General features: G+C 34.2%; 3 protein-coding genes across 3 annotated transcripts; all 3 read right to left on the reverse strand.

Moving 5' to 3' along the window:
• On the reverse strand, positions 1 to 2,952 carry EIN_329610 (hypothetical protein; the record flags this gene model as incomplete). Its single annotated transcript, XM_004185492.1, has 1 exon — positions 1 to 2,952. A coding segment is annotated over one exon (2,952 nt), but the record flags the coding sequence as incomplete, so codon positions are not given.
• Positions 2,953 to 8,484: 5,532 nt separating this feature from the next.
• Positions 8,485 to 9,618, reverse strand: EIN_329620 (synaptonemal complex protein, putative; the record flags this gene model as incomplete). Its single annotated transcript, XM_004185493.1, has 1 exon — positions 8,485 to 9,618. One exon carries the CDS (start codon positions 9,616 to 9,618, stop codon positions 8,485 to 8,487), a length of 1,134 nt encoding a protein of 377 aa, XP_004185541.1.
• Positions 9,619 to 9,972: 354 nt separating this feature from the next.
• EIN_329630 (myosin heavy chain) lies at positions 9,973 to 14,113 on the reverse strand (the record flags this gene model as incomplete). Its single annotated transcript, XM_004185494.1, has 3 exons — positions 9,973 to 10,757; positions 10,815 to 13,944; positions 14,012 to 14,113. Coding segments are annotated over 3 exons (4,017 nt in total), but the record flags the coding sequence as incomplete, so codon positions are not given.
• Between the last annotated feature and the right edge of the window lies 1 nt (position 14,114).

Genomic DNA, 14,114 nt, shown 5'->3' on the forward strand with positions numbered 1-14,114 from the left:
AAACATCGCAAAACTGACTCTTTCAACGTCCTGCAAATCAACGGTCGTCAATTTCTGGCATCCAGAATACGCATTTTTCTCATAAATAAGTTGGTTGTGTAACTCAATTTGTTCAAATCCAGTATCAGAAAACGCTCCATCGTATATGAAAACGGCGTCTTGATTGAACTCAAATTTCTTCAGAGAAGTGCACCCTTTAAAAGTCTCAACTCCAATAATTTCAGCGAACTCCGAATTGAGTACTGTTTCTAAACTGGAACACCCAGAGAAAAGGGTGGGTTGGATGTATTTCTTTCCTTTCAAATCGACTCGTTTGAGTGATGTGCAGAAAGCAAAAGCACCTTCACCGTATGTGATCTTTGGGACTAAATTCACTTCGATGATTCCAGTGCCACTAAAAGCATATTGCCCAACGTTTTCAAGCTTTTCAAAGAAGTCCACTTTGGTCAAACTTTTGCACCCTGAAAATGCAAATTCACTCACTGAAGTGATGTTTTCAGTGTTTTTAAGTGTCTTCAGATATTGAGAATTATTGAAGATGTTTGCTGGAATGGAAGTAACACCTTCAAAATCGGCTTCTGTAAGCAACTGACACCCACCAAAAACTCTGTTTGCGTATTTAGTGGATGCACCAATTTTCACACTTTTTATTGCTGTGTTCCACAACGCTTCTTCTCCAAAATCAACGACGTTTTCAAGACCAATGATTTCATCGAGCTTGGTGCAATTTCGGAAAATTCCTTTAATCAGTTTTGTAAGACCATTTAAGTTGGCTTTTTTCAATGTGACGGTTCCATCCAATGTGTTTCCTAAACTAAATTTGGCAGAGGGATTGAACGTGATTTCTGTGAGGCCGGTATTACTAAGAGCATACGAATTAAATAGAGTCACTTTTTCAAGACCAACAATTTCAGTCAGTTTGACACAATCACTGAATTCATACCCTTCCAACTCTAAATAATCGTTTAATATTACTTTGACAAGATTCCTACAGGCCATAACAACATTAAATCCATAAGTTGTGGTATTCAAATATTCAAACTCAGTCAGAGAAGTGTTTTTAAAGGCAAGACTGCCAACTTTAGTAACGCTCTCAAGTCCAACTATTTCGGCCAAATTGTAACAACCAGTAAACATCCCATATGGGACTTCTGTGAATTCGTTCAAAACAACTTTTGTGATTTTGTCACATCCGGCAAATACAGAAGATCCATACTTCGCCGTTCCATTTAATTTCAGTTCTCCTTCAATAGAAACGCTATCAAAACAGTTTCCTCCAAATTCAGTGATTTTATCAAAATTCACAATTTCGGCAAGTGCAGTGCAATTTTTGAAGAAGTAATTTGGTATCACTGTGGTATTTCCCAAATCAACTTTTTGTAAGAAGCCACAATTAGAAAAGGCGCCATCGCCGTATTTCACATTGTCGTGGATAATCAATTCTTTTATCTTTGTGCCACTGAATGCGTATTTCCCGACTTCTGTGATGTTCTCGTAATTTGTGAAATTCTCCAAATTGTAACAATTTTGGAACAAATAATTTGGAACAACTGTAATCCCATTAAAATCGACTGAAACCAATTTAGAAGAGCTTGTGAAACAAAAGTCCATGTATGTAGCGTCCTTATTTAAGGTGAGAGAAGTCAAAGCATTGTCTCTGAATGCGTTTTTGCCAACTTGTGTGACTGTTTCAATGCCAATGACGGAACTCAATTGGTAACACGTCTTAAAGAGTTCATCAGGGATCACAACCACTCCGTTCAAATCGACTGTTTTAAGTTCCGAATTTAAGTCAAAGACTCGAGTTGCGTATTTTGCGTCTTTGTTTAAAGTAATATTTTCAAGGCCAGTTTTCTCAAAAGAGCTCTGTCCAAAGTCCGTGATTTTATCAAAACCAATAACACTTTTAAGGGATGTGCACCCTTGGAAGAAGTTCCTTGGAATAACAGTGACACCATTTAAATCAGCTGTTTCAAGTAAATTGCAGCCTTGGAAGGTGTTTGCCTGATATGTAATAGCTGGATTTAATTTCACCTTCTTCATGGAAGTGTATGCAAAAGCAGAGTCTCCAATAGTCTCAATGGTTTCTGGATTTTTAAATTCGCTCAGTAAAGAAGCCTTATAAAACAGACTCGAGTTGACGGCTTTAGCTCCATTGAAATCAACAGATACAAGGGAGGCGCAACCGTAGAAACAGGACTTCCCAAAGACAGTTACATTGTTCATCACAATTGAAACAAGTCCAGTCTCCGAAAAGGCGTTACTCCCAATTGACAAAATGGTACTTGGGAAGTCGAAGTGTAAAATTGAAGGAGATTGGTAAAAGGCTTGACTGCCGATTTCAACAACATTTTCAACACCTTTGATCGTCCTGAGTGATTTTGCACTGCTACAAAAAGATGAAGGAATTGTCGTCATTCCAGAGAAATCGATTTCTTCAAGGAACGGGCAACTGGAGAAAACGTTTGAAGCATAAGTCGCCGTTGGAGTTAATTTGACTTTTCGGATTGAAGTCCCCAAGAATGCCCGGCTGTTAACTGCTGTCAGTGATTCACCAAATTCAAATTGTGTGAGTAAATAACATTTGAAGAAAGCACTGTCTCCAATTTGTGTCACAGTCTTTGTGTTCGGGAGGTTCTTCAAAAGATAACAATTTCGGAATGCATAATTTCCTATACTCAAAATTCCACCAGGAGCCTCGAAAAATTCAATGTTGGATGTGTCAAAAGAGTATTTGTTCACAACAATTGGTTTGGTGGTTTTGAATATTATTTTGGTGATTGAAGATTTTTCAAAACCATTTTGTTTGATACAATCACTCTTTTCATCAACATAAACATCTCCAGAACATTCAGAAGGTGTCTCAGCATAAACACAATTTGTGGTTTCTTCATACTTGATCACACATTCACTTAAAGAAAACGATAGTAGTAATAGGAATAGACAATTCATCGAAAGATAAGAATCGGAATAAAATGTTTCCTTTTATTTTAACATAATAAAACCCTAATAAGAAAATATTTCAAAAATAACTTTTCAACTCCTTTTAGATTAATCGAAAATAAAAAGACTTACAAGCAAACATAGACACTTTTTTAATTGAGTTATTTTAAGGTATAATTTGTAATAGTTTGGTTAAATCATTTTATTATTTATTTATTTGGAAACTTTGAGTAGAAAAATAAATTACAATAGAAAATGTTTCGATATTTGAAAAAGTTCTTCTCTTCGTTCTGTTTTGTGTTTTTTTAATTCTCCACATAGTAAAGAATTTAAAAAATTTTATAATTAAAACAAATAGAAGTTTATATAAGTGATTAATGATTAAAAAACATTTAAAAATTTCGAATTGTTTGTAGAACAAAAATGGTTATTTATAGACCATAAAAATAAAAAAATCAAAAATAACAATATAAAAATTGTCTAGAACATAAAAAAAATACTGATAAAAAAAATGAAAAATGGTGGTTGAAGTATTTGAATTCAACTAATTGGTATTATTATATTATAACTAATAATATTTAAAAATTTTAAAACAATATATAGTCACCCGCTAAAAGCAATGAAAACACGACAAATGGTGTAAAGAAACTATAATTTATTATTTTATACTATAATTATTAAAAACATTAAGAATAACATAAATAACATGAAAAAATCAAAAAAAGAAAATAAGAAAATAATTAATCATTTTTTGTCAAGTTTTTTGAATGGTTTAGAAGACAACGGCAATCTTAAAATTGTGGTTTCTTTTTTCCTTATCTTATTTTGGGTTTTTAATGCTTTTTTTACTTCCCTTTCTTTTCTTTTAACTTCAATTTGGAAAGGGAGTAATACTGTCTTTCTTTTCTTTTGAAGCAACGGAATTGGTTTTGGAATAAACTGTTTGAACAATTCTCTGTATTGGGGCGTTTTTATAAATTTACAATGTTCGATGGATACACGACACTTTGGAAGCGTTTTGTCAATCCAGTTGACTATTCCTGCTTGTTTAAAAGCAATAATATTAAAAGGAGGTGTTGTAACCGCAAAGAAAGAATCCACCAATATCATCAACTCTCTTAGTCTGTTTCCGAGTTCAATATTGTAAAAATCTGGTTTTTTATCTTCCCAAAATAAATTACCATCCACATCTTCCTTTTCGACTTCTTCTTGAAAAAGCAAATTTACAAAACTGTCGTTCGCTTTTAAAGAAGACATTCTTCTTTTAAGCCTACCAAATATCCCCAAATCAAGAACTTGAAGGAAATGAGAAGCATGTGGAGTTAATCTAACAAGAGTTATGTTATTTTCAGCGAGTAACAATTCAATAATCGAGGAACTGTGGCTTTTTGCATTATCCCACACTAGACAAGCTCTAAGATCGGACATTTTTATTTCAATTCCAAGCGCATTCATTTCATTTTTAATTTCAACACGTTTTCTATTAATATAATCAAGCAGAACAGTTCTAATCCAGTCTTCACAAATTTCACGCGTAATGAATCCAGACACACTGTATCGGAATAAAACATTATTTTCCGTTAGTCCATTACACCTATATTCATTTGGAATGGAACAAACGGGCAAAATAACAGTTGGTTTCAGAGTTGAACCATCAGCAGCAACTGCGGCAATTAAAGTGCAATGTCGTTCATCCCTCTCTTGTCGACAATACACAAATTTCATTTCATAATTCATTGGAACAAAACAGTGTCCATCCTTAGAATCTGCTCTTGGACTGTAACCCATTTCATCCATGTTAACAACAAGACCAGAAAAACAATTATCTACACTATTTTGGAGAGTCAAAAAGTAATTTAACACATCAATGGGATTTACATCGAATCGTTTTTCTGCAAGTTGTTTGCACGTTACAAGTTTTAACCCATGTCTTTCTGCCCAACGAATTGAAGATTCTTTTGTGGTATTCAAGTTGCATTCATCAACAAAAAGACTCCAAACATAATCTGTTGTTACTGCTTTGTTTTTTAGTAATCTTCTGGATATTTTAGAACAAAGTATATCAGATTGTTTAAAAGAAATGTTATATTTACTTTTAGATTCATTACATGTATAACACGCTTCTTCTTCTTGTTTAATAACAGCGGAAATTCTTGGCTCATTCACTTTGAAAATTTTTGCCAGATCTTTTTGAATTATTTTCAGTCTCAGAAAACCATCCAAAACATTGATATTGTAGTATGTGTTGATAACACTTATAAACACTTTTGCGGATTCCAAACTTTCCATATTTTTATTGAACACCTTAATATTTTTATAAGCAATATAAATTTGTAACCGTTTATATTGACTGTAGCAAAATTCTTTTTGTTTTAACAGAAACAGCACAAACAAATAACACAATGAATCTGATACATCCAAAGAATTTGCCGAATCGTCGAAAGCCATCGCAGGTGCAGGTTTGGTCTTTTTGTTTTCTGGTATTGTCCAGGTAAGTGTATTTGTACTGCATTTTTCCATTAATAATTGATTTTCAGTTCACCTTTAATCTATTTTGACAATGTTTTAGAATAAAGTAAATTTATAGTTAATTTTGAAATACTTGCAATATAAAGAAAAAAATGACAAATTGAAACATAATCTAAAATCATAATTTCTAAAAACTATAAAATGGTTTCTTTAGACCATTTGTCGTAAATTTACACCTTTTAGCGGGTGACTATACTTCTTTAAAACAGATATATTTTTAAGAAAAATATATTCACATTAAATATATTTTTGTGTTATTTAAACTTAAATAATTAAAATTGACATCAGTTTGAAAATATTAAATCAGTTTTTTATTAATTTTTTAAGTTAAATATTTGAATGTTATTTATAGAATTTATCTTTCACATTAGCACCCCATAATTATTTTATATAAAATTCATGTAAAATATTGGAAGATAACTTAAATTTAAAATTGGTGTTTATTTTTTTGAAATGAGTCCACTTTTGAACAAATGTTTGTGTCCCCATGTTATCCACCGTCCTTGTTATCATTATGCGGACGCATAATATACTTTTCCATAATTTCCATAACCACAAAATCGGATTATAAAAATTTGTGTTAATGAAGGACTTTGAAAGTGGGTGGAAAACCAATGTTTAAGTACATAAACAGACTGAAAGAGTGCATCTTTTTGAATTTTCATTTAATGTTTTATCTCACTGAGTTTTACTGAAATAAGGTGATAATTCGTAATAACAATAAATCTAATCTACCCAATTAATTGTATTAAATAATGACTGTAGTCAAAAAGTAATACAAAACAATTATATACTTGTTCTCAAGTTTTTAAACTTAATGATTACCTTTTTAAAATTGTTTTTGTAAAAATTCAAAATATAAGAATTGATGTGTTATTAATTCGGATATAAACTGTTTCCAAAAAATCGATAGTACTTGTTTTATGTTAAACTATTTTAAACCAAATGTTAAAGGAAAACATCGTAATCTATTTTTATTTCGATATTGTTTAAATTGTAATTGTTATACCATGTTTTTTAACAAAAAAATATTTAATCTAAAACAAAATTACCTAAGATTAATTTACCAATCTTGTTTTTCAATTTTTTGGTATTGTTTAAAATCGCTCAAATGTCCAATAGGTCCACCTTTTTCGTTTTTGCACATTTCGAACCTGTAAGTCATCGAATTCATCAAATTGTTAATAATCGAGTATGGTATATTATTCCAAACTTTTTTAAGATGCTTGAATAACAACTTTTTGGTTCTGAAAACACTTTTTTCGTTTCTTAATCTCCTTTCCAAAATTCCCCACAGATGTTCTATTGGTGACAAGTCCGGGCTTGATGATGGCCATTCAAGCAATTTGACCTTTTTACTTTTAATCCATTTTACTGTTTCTTTTGCTTTGTGAGGTGGCGCCCCATCTTGCTGAAAGTAAAAGTCATGTTTTCTCTCTTTTTTCATGTGTTCGAAAATTCCATTGTGTTCAAGCATTCGACGATAATCTGCCGCTTTCATTTTCTCAGAACACAGAATCAAATCCGATTTGTAGTCTTTACCAATGGCTCCCCACACCATTATACTGGCATTGTATTTTGGTGTTTGACCAGTGTAATTTTTGATTTTTGAATTAACACTTTTCTTTTGGCTTTGGTTTTTGCAACTTTAATGTTTTTTAACATTTCACCAAACGTGTTTCTTCTTCTCCAACAATATGATTTTTGTCTGGAAATAAACAATAACGGGATTCGTCAGAAACAATCGCGGTTTGCCATTTTCTGAGATTTCTTTTCTGTAGCATTTTTTTGCAAAAATCATATCTTGTGTTAATTTGTTTTTGTGTAAGAATTTGAGTTGGTTTTTGTTTGCAATATTTAAATCTGTGTGTTCTTCTTAAGTTGTAAACTGTTGACTTGGACAAGTGATTGTTTAGTGCAATCTTTGAACAAGTTGAAAATGGATCATTTTCAGTTTGTTTGACGATTTTACCGATAACATTGTTGGTAACTTTAGTGGGTCTCCCTCTTTTTACGTTTTTAATGGCGATTTTGTCTTCAATCATCTTTTTTACTCGCGCAATTCTGTTCGGAGACACTTTCATCATTTCTGTGATAACAGAATATGAATTACTTTTTTGTAAAGCTCCAGCTATAAGGGTATCAATTTTGTTCATTTATTTTATTAAGATTAAAAATTGAATTTTTATTACCAACTTTTAGTATTTTTGTTCGTTTAACATAAATTAAATTTCAAATTCATTTACCAAACAACTAATAAATAAGACGATTAACTTTAATTATATATTGTTTTGCCGTTGGTATTTTTACATCTTTTGTTTTTTTACATTCAAATCATCTCAAAACGTAATTATTTTATTAAGTCGTCAATTTGTTAATTTTCTTTTATCTTAATCATTTTATTCTTGAAACCAATTTTATATTAATTATTAGTGTTTAATTTCAATTCATTACCAAAAGCTTTTATTTCAAAAAAATATTTTCATTTGATTATAACAACATTTTTGGTTTGTTGTTATGAATACAAATTTGTTGCTACTGAAAACAATTCAAAATTGAAGTACATTTTTGAACTTATTTAACAGGAAAATAACCAACAAAAATATCTCGAGTAAAAACGTTGCAAAAAAACAGAAAAAAGACTGAAAATAAAAATAAATATTTTTTTCAAGTAAAAACATGACAGAAAAAAGAAGGAGAAATATATTTCCCAAAATATAGGACTTATTATTAAAACAACAAAACCCGAAAATGTGCGATAATTTCAAATTTTCTCACTATCGATTTATTAGAAACAGTTTACATAAAATTGTTTAAAATGTATTATCTTTGATCATGAAAAATTAATCAAAACATTAATTCACAAACAACAATAATAAAAATTCAACAAACAATTTTGTTCTTTCAAAAGTTTTTATTCAAATGTTTAAAAAATCATGTTATTTTGAATATTTTTATTATTTCTACAAAAAAAACATTCACAAACAATTAAAATGGAATAATTATTTATTTTTATTCCGAATCGCTGTCGTCTTTTTGCATCTTTTTCAACCTGTTTTTAGTCTTCTTAAGTTCAGCATTAATTTTATCGACTTCAAGTTGTTTGTTGTTCAGATCTTCACCAGCCTTTCTGACCTGATCTTCCAACTCGGCAATTCTCAATTCGCCATCTCTGACTGATTGTTGTGTCTTCTTCAAATCGGCTTGTGTCTTACCAATTTGAGTGTTGAAAGTAGACTCCTTCTGTTCGAATTCTGCAAGCTTTCTCTCAGCCTCTTCAACCTTTCTAGCATACTGTTTAGCTTGTTTCTTAGCTTTAGCAACCGCGTTTTGTGCTTCTTCCTTTTCTGTTTCGATTTCTTCCAATTCTGTTTCATATTTCGCTTTCAATTTAGCAATAAAAGCTCCAGTAGCACCGGCGTCCGCCAATTTAGCTTCTGAATCAGTGACTTTAGCTCTAAGTCTTTGAGTTTCTTTATCAGCCTCTTGTTTCATTGCTCTTTCTTTCTCAAGTTCCTTCTGTAAATCAGCATTTTGAACAGTCAATGAGTTAATGGACTTCTCAGCTTGTTCCTTATATTCACCAAATTCATTTTCGTTCTCCATCACTTCTCTGAGTTTGTCTGCATATTTCTTCTTCTGTGCTTTAGTCTGTTGAGCAGTCGTTCTTTCAAGATCAAGTTGTTCATTCAACTCAGTCAACTTCTTCTCATAGGTGTTCTTCGACTGTTTATAAGTCTTAGCAGCTTGTTCAAGGGCTTCCAATTCAGTCTTCATCTCAGACATATCGTCTTCAAGTTTGTCGCATTCGTCTTGTTTCTCGTCGAGTTCTGTCTTTGTTCTCATCAATTCTTCAGAAGCAGCCTTATAATCTCTCATAGTCTTGACCTTCTCTTGTTCAGCCATCTGGACATTCTTCTCAAGGGTTTCGGCTCTGACTGTAATTTCAGCTATATCTTTCTCGTACTTTCCTTTAATCAGTTGTGTCTTGGCATGGTCTTTCTTTTCTTGATCAAGTTCAGTTCTAACGCTCTTCAATTCGTCTTGATATTTCTGTTTCATTGTTTCATTGCCATCCTTGTCATCATTTGCAGTGTCAAGTTGTTTCTGTGCCTTGTCGGCTTCAGCATTCAAGTTGTTGATCATCTTGTCAATTTCCTCCAAATCCTTCTCGTTTTTCTTCTTCTTATCAGGAGTTGATCAACTTCGACTGTCAAGTCATTCGCCTTTTTAGTCAACTTTTTTAGTGTTATTTGCTTCATCTAAGTTGAACTGGACTTTCTGCAATTTGCTCTCAGCAGCCTTTCGAGCAGCATCTGCACTGTCAGCCTTCTGTCTTTCTTCATCTAGTTGGGCTTGAATTTAAGTTATTATTGCATTCAACATATTCTTCTCTTCTTCTTGAACAACAGAAGCTGGTGCACTGACTTGGACTTTAAGTGATGAAACTTGTGCATTGAGTGCTTTAACTTGGTCTTCCATCTTCTTTCTTCTATCAGATTAGTCAGCAGCAGTCTTCTCAGCCTCCGCTTTGTCGTCCAATGCCATCTTCTTTTGTGCTTCAAGTGCCTTAATCTGTGATTCATAATTCTCAATCTTCGAAGCGTCTTCAACAGATTGCTTCTTCATATCCTTCTTAGCAGCATCAAGTTGAGTGTTCTGATCTTTCAACGCAGCAACTGCCTTTTCCAAATCAGCAATTTGGTTGTCTCTCTTGATGACTTCAGTTTGGTCAATATTTGAAGTCCCAACTGGTCTATCTTCAAGGTCTTGTACTTGTTGTTCCAAATCGGCTATTTTCTTCTTGTCTTTAGCTGTTCTGTCTCTTAATTCAGTCAACTCAGTGTTGTTTGCTTCTAAGTCTCTTTGTAACTTTCTGATTGAACCATTCAACTTGTTGGTCTCGTCTTCGTGTCCCGAGACTAAGTTATTGAGTTGGTCATATTCGTCTTGAAGCTTCTTCTTTTCAGAAGAAAGTTGGTCTTTATCATTCGCCAAGTTCTTTACCTTCTCTTTAATTTCGTCGTTTTCCGCTTTCAACTTTTTTGCCTCCTTTTCTTTCGCAAATTTGTCTTTCTTGACAGTTTCAAGCTCTTCATTGGCTTCAGCGACTTCTTGTTCTCTTCTTGTGATAACACCAGTAAGTTCGTCGACTTTGGCACTCAATTCCTCAATCTTCTTATTGCTCTCATTGACAGTTCCATTGAGTTTCTTCTTATCAGCAGCATCAGTGTCGGCATTCTTCTTAAGATAGTTAAAGTTCTGTTGGAGTTGGTCAAGTTCGGCTTTAGTTCTTCCCAAGTGTTCTTAGTAATTCTCAACTTCTCGTTTGCGGCTTCAACTTTTTACGTTAAGAGCAGCTTTTTCTCTTTCAGCGTCTTTCAATTTGGCATCGACAACAGATTTTGTCTTAGTCAAATTGTCATTGTCAGCCTTCAATTGAGCCAATTGCTTCTCTTGAGCATCTTTCTTTCTGTTCATATTCTCAGCATCAGCTTCAAGCTTATCTTTGTTATCAGCAGTCTCATCAAGTTTGGCTTGGAGTTCCTTATTAGCAGCTTTGTTCTTCTCAAGTTCGGCAGTGATGTCTGCCAACTTCTGGAGAGCTTCTTTCAAGTCGTTGTCCAACTTCTTCCTATCCTTTTCCGTCTTGTCTTTTTCGCTTTGCAAGTTGGACTGAGCGTCTTCCAAATCTGCCAAATCATTTTCTGCTTTCTTCTTCTTTGCTTCAAGTTCTTCCTTTTCCTTTTGTTCTTCAGCAAGTTGTTCGTTCAAGTTATTAATTTCAACGTCTTTTTGGTTCATATTAGATTTAGCACCAGCCAAGTCCTTTTCAGTCTTCTCCATGTCATCCTTCAACGCTTGAATTTGAGCTTCGTAGTCGGCCTTCTGTGCTTTCAACATGTCAGAGTCATTAAGTCCGTCTTCAATTCTCTTTGTCAACTCAGCAATTTTTCTCTGAGCATCTTTATTAGAAGAATCAAGTTTTCTGTTCTTATCTTCTAATTCGTCTTTCTCTGAGTTCAATGATGAAATCTTCTTATCACTTGCATTCTTGGCTGAAGTCAAAGCAGCAGTCTTGGTCTTCTCAGCTTGTAACTGTTGGTTATATCCATCTCTCTCATCTGAGACCTTCTTGTTCTGAGCAACTTGTTGGTCGAGTTTCTTCTCGGTATCGTCAAGAGCCAATTGAGTCTTTTTCAAATCATTTTTAGTATTGGCAAGATCATCTTTAGTATCATTCAAAACAGCGCCAGTGTCTTCATTCTGTGCGTTGACATCAGAAATGGTGTTTTGCAACTTCTTGACTTGTTTCTCTAAATCAGCAATGTCGTCTTCCTTCTCGTGCAATTGTGTCTCAAGATCCTTTGAATTGTCTTCTTCGGCTTCAAGCTTCTTCTTCAAGTCAGAAATTTCTCCTTCCTTATCTTCAATGTCTTTGTTCAACTCAGTGATAACACTATCCTTCTTAACAATAGTGGCTTTGTGTTCAGTAATTTCATCTTGAAGCCCTTGATTATCAGCTTCAAGTTTCTTGTACTCAGTTGTTAACTTGCTCAAGTCTTCCTTTCCTCTCTTAATGTCACCTTGGAGTTCCTCAATGTGTTCTTGGTCTTCTTGTGACTTCATATCCGCCTCTTCAAGTGTTATCTTCTTCGACTCAATTTCTTCCTTGAGTTCTTCAATTTCGTCTTTGAGCTTCTGGACCAAAGCTTCCAAATCGACGTTCTTGAATTTCATCTCAGAAAGTGCCTTCTCAGCGGCTTCTCTCTTCTCAATTTCTTCACCAAGCTTCTTCTTAAGAGCTTCAATTTCTTTGTCCTTGGCTGCGAGTTCCTCATCGACTCTTCTTCTCTTAAGTGTTGGTCGGACCTTTTGGAATAATCTGAACCAGACCCAATTTCTGAATTGGTACCAAGTGTGGATGGTGTCTTGAATGACATTAATAGCAATCTGTTCATTACGTTTCTGTTCAATAAGCTTTCTTTGAGCAAAGGCTTTTGCACACATATGAAGACCACAAATAAGTTCAGTGACTCTGTTCTCTCTAATTTCTTCAATTTCAGCAAGAACACCAACTTTGAAGAAAATCTTGGTCTTACCAAATCTGAATTCTTCAGTGTTAACTCTTGGCTTGCCATCCTTCTTGTACTTCTCACAGATTTGTTTCATGAGCTTTTTGACTACTGGCATAGCATCTGAAGTTTTCTTGTTGATGTTAGTTCCAAGGAAGAAGTATCTCTTCAAGAATTCGTTGTAGATGATTCTGTTTGGATACCCAAGACGAGTAATTCTAATACCTTCCAAGACACCATTGCATCTCAATTGCTTCAAGACAGTTGAATCGATGAAGTAGTGTCTTCTCTTCTGTGTATTTGGAAGAATGCATCTAATGAAGTGTGGTGTAGTCATTCTCAACTTCTTCATAAGATCATCAAGTTGTTCTCTGTGATTAGATCCTACAGTCAAGAACTTGGCACCTCTCTGGCCCTTGTTGGCTCCACCAGCCGAGGCTCCAGAGTCATCACCACCGGCAACATGCAAACTGAACAGTTCTGAAATGAACTTCCCTTGAGCAGCCAAGAAAGTCTCTTTAATTTGTGGTTCCAATGGATCTTTGTTCTTTCTGACCCAGTCAATACCATCGTAAGTCACATCACCAGCATAGTGAATGATATCAAACTCAAAGTGTCCAGCAGTCGATGCAACTCTTGGCTTTCTGAACTTGGGATGTCCACCAAATGCTTGGCAAATCAAGTCATAGAACTGCTTATCGTTACCTGCGTTGGTGAAACACTGAGATTCCAAATGTGACAAGATTGAGGCTTTCTGCTTGGATTCGATCAAGTCGATGACCGGCTGAAGATCGTTACCAAAGTTCTGTCTTGTCCATTCAATTCCTTCTCTCAGATACTCTTCTTGTTCCAAATTGAACATGTGGTTGTTGAAGAATTGTTGCAACTTTTCATTTGTCAAGTTAATGCACAATTGCTCGAAGGAGTTCTCTCTGAAGATTTCAAACCCGGCAATATCCAAAATACCAATAGAAGTGTCTCCATCTTTTCTCATGACTCTGTTGACTTGCTCAACTATGAAGACGAAAAGTCTGTGGTAAATGAACTTCAACATAGCTTGTGTGCTTGCTTCGGCTTCAGTTTTGTTGTACTTCTTCTCAATGACTTCCTTTCCTGTTTTGAAAGATGGCTGAATAAGAGCCTTTCTGAGTGCTTCTGGCTCACATCCCCACAATTCACACGCCTTTGAGAGTTCATCCAAATTAGAAATCTCTGCCAAATCCTTCCCATCAACGTAACATACATTGCCCATGTGCAACATACCAGCTACAATCTTGAAGACTTCTTCTTGTTGATTGTCAGACAATCCAAGTGTTCTCATAGCAGCAACAGTGTTCTTGAACTCCTCCAAGTCATTCATGCCATCGACCATAATTTCATTTGGAGACGTCTTGTTCTGATAAATCAATCTGTATTTATCAGTGCTTCAAGTCTCCATTCGCTTCTTTGTTGTGGTGTGGCACCAGCCAACATTGGTAGAAGATGTGGTAATTTCTGTCTTCTTTAGCTTGTGAGACTATTCTGGACTTCTCAAGCAAATACATAGTCATCTTGCATCCAATGACT

The sequence above is a fragment of the Entamoeba invadens genome (genome assembly GCF_000330505.1).
Source record: "Entamoeba invadens IP1 unplaced genomic scaffold scaff_1105074725601, whole genome shotgun sequence".
NCBI lineage: Eukaryota > Evosea > Mastigamoebida > Endamoebidae > Entamoeba > Entamoeba invadens.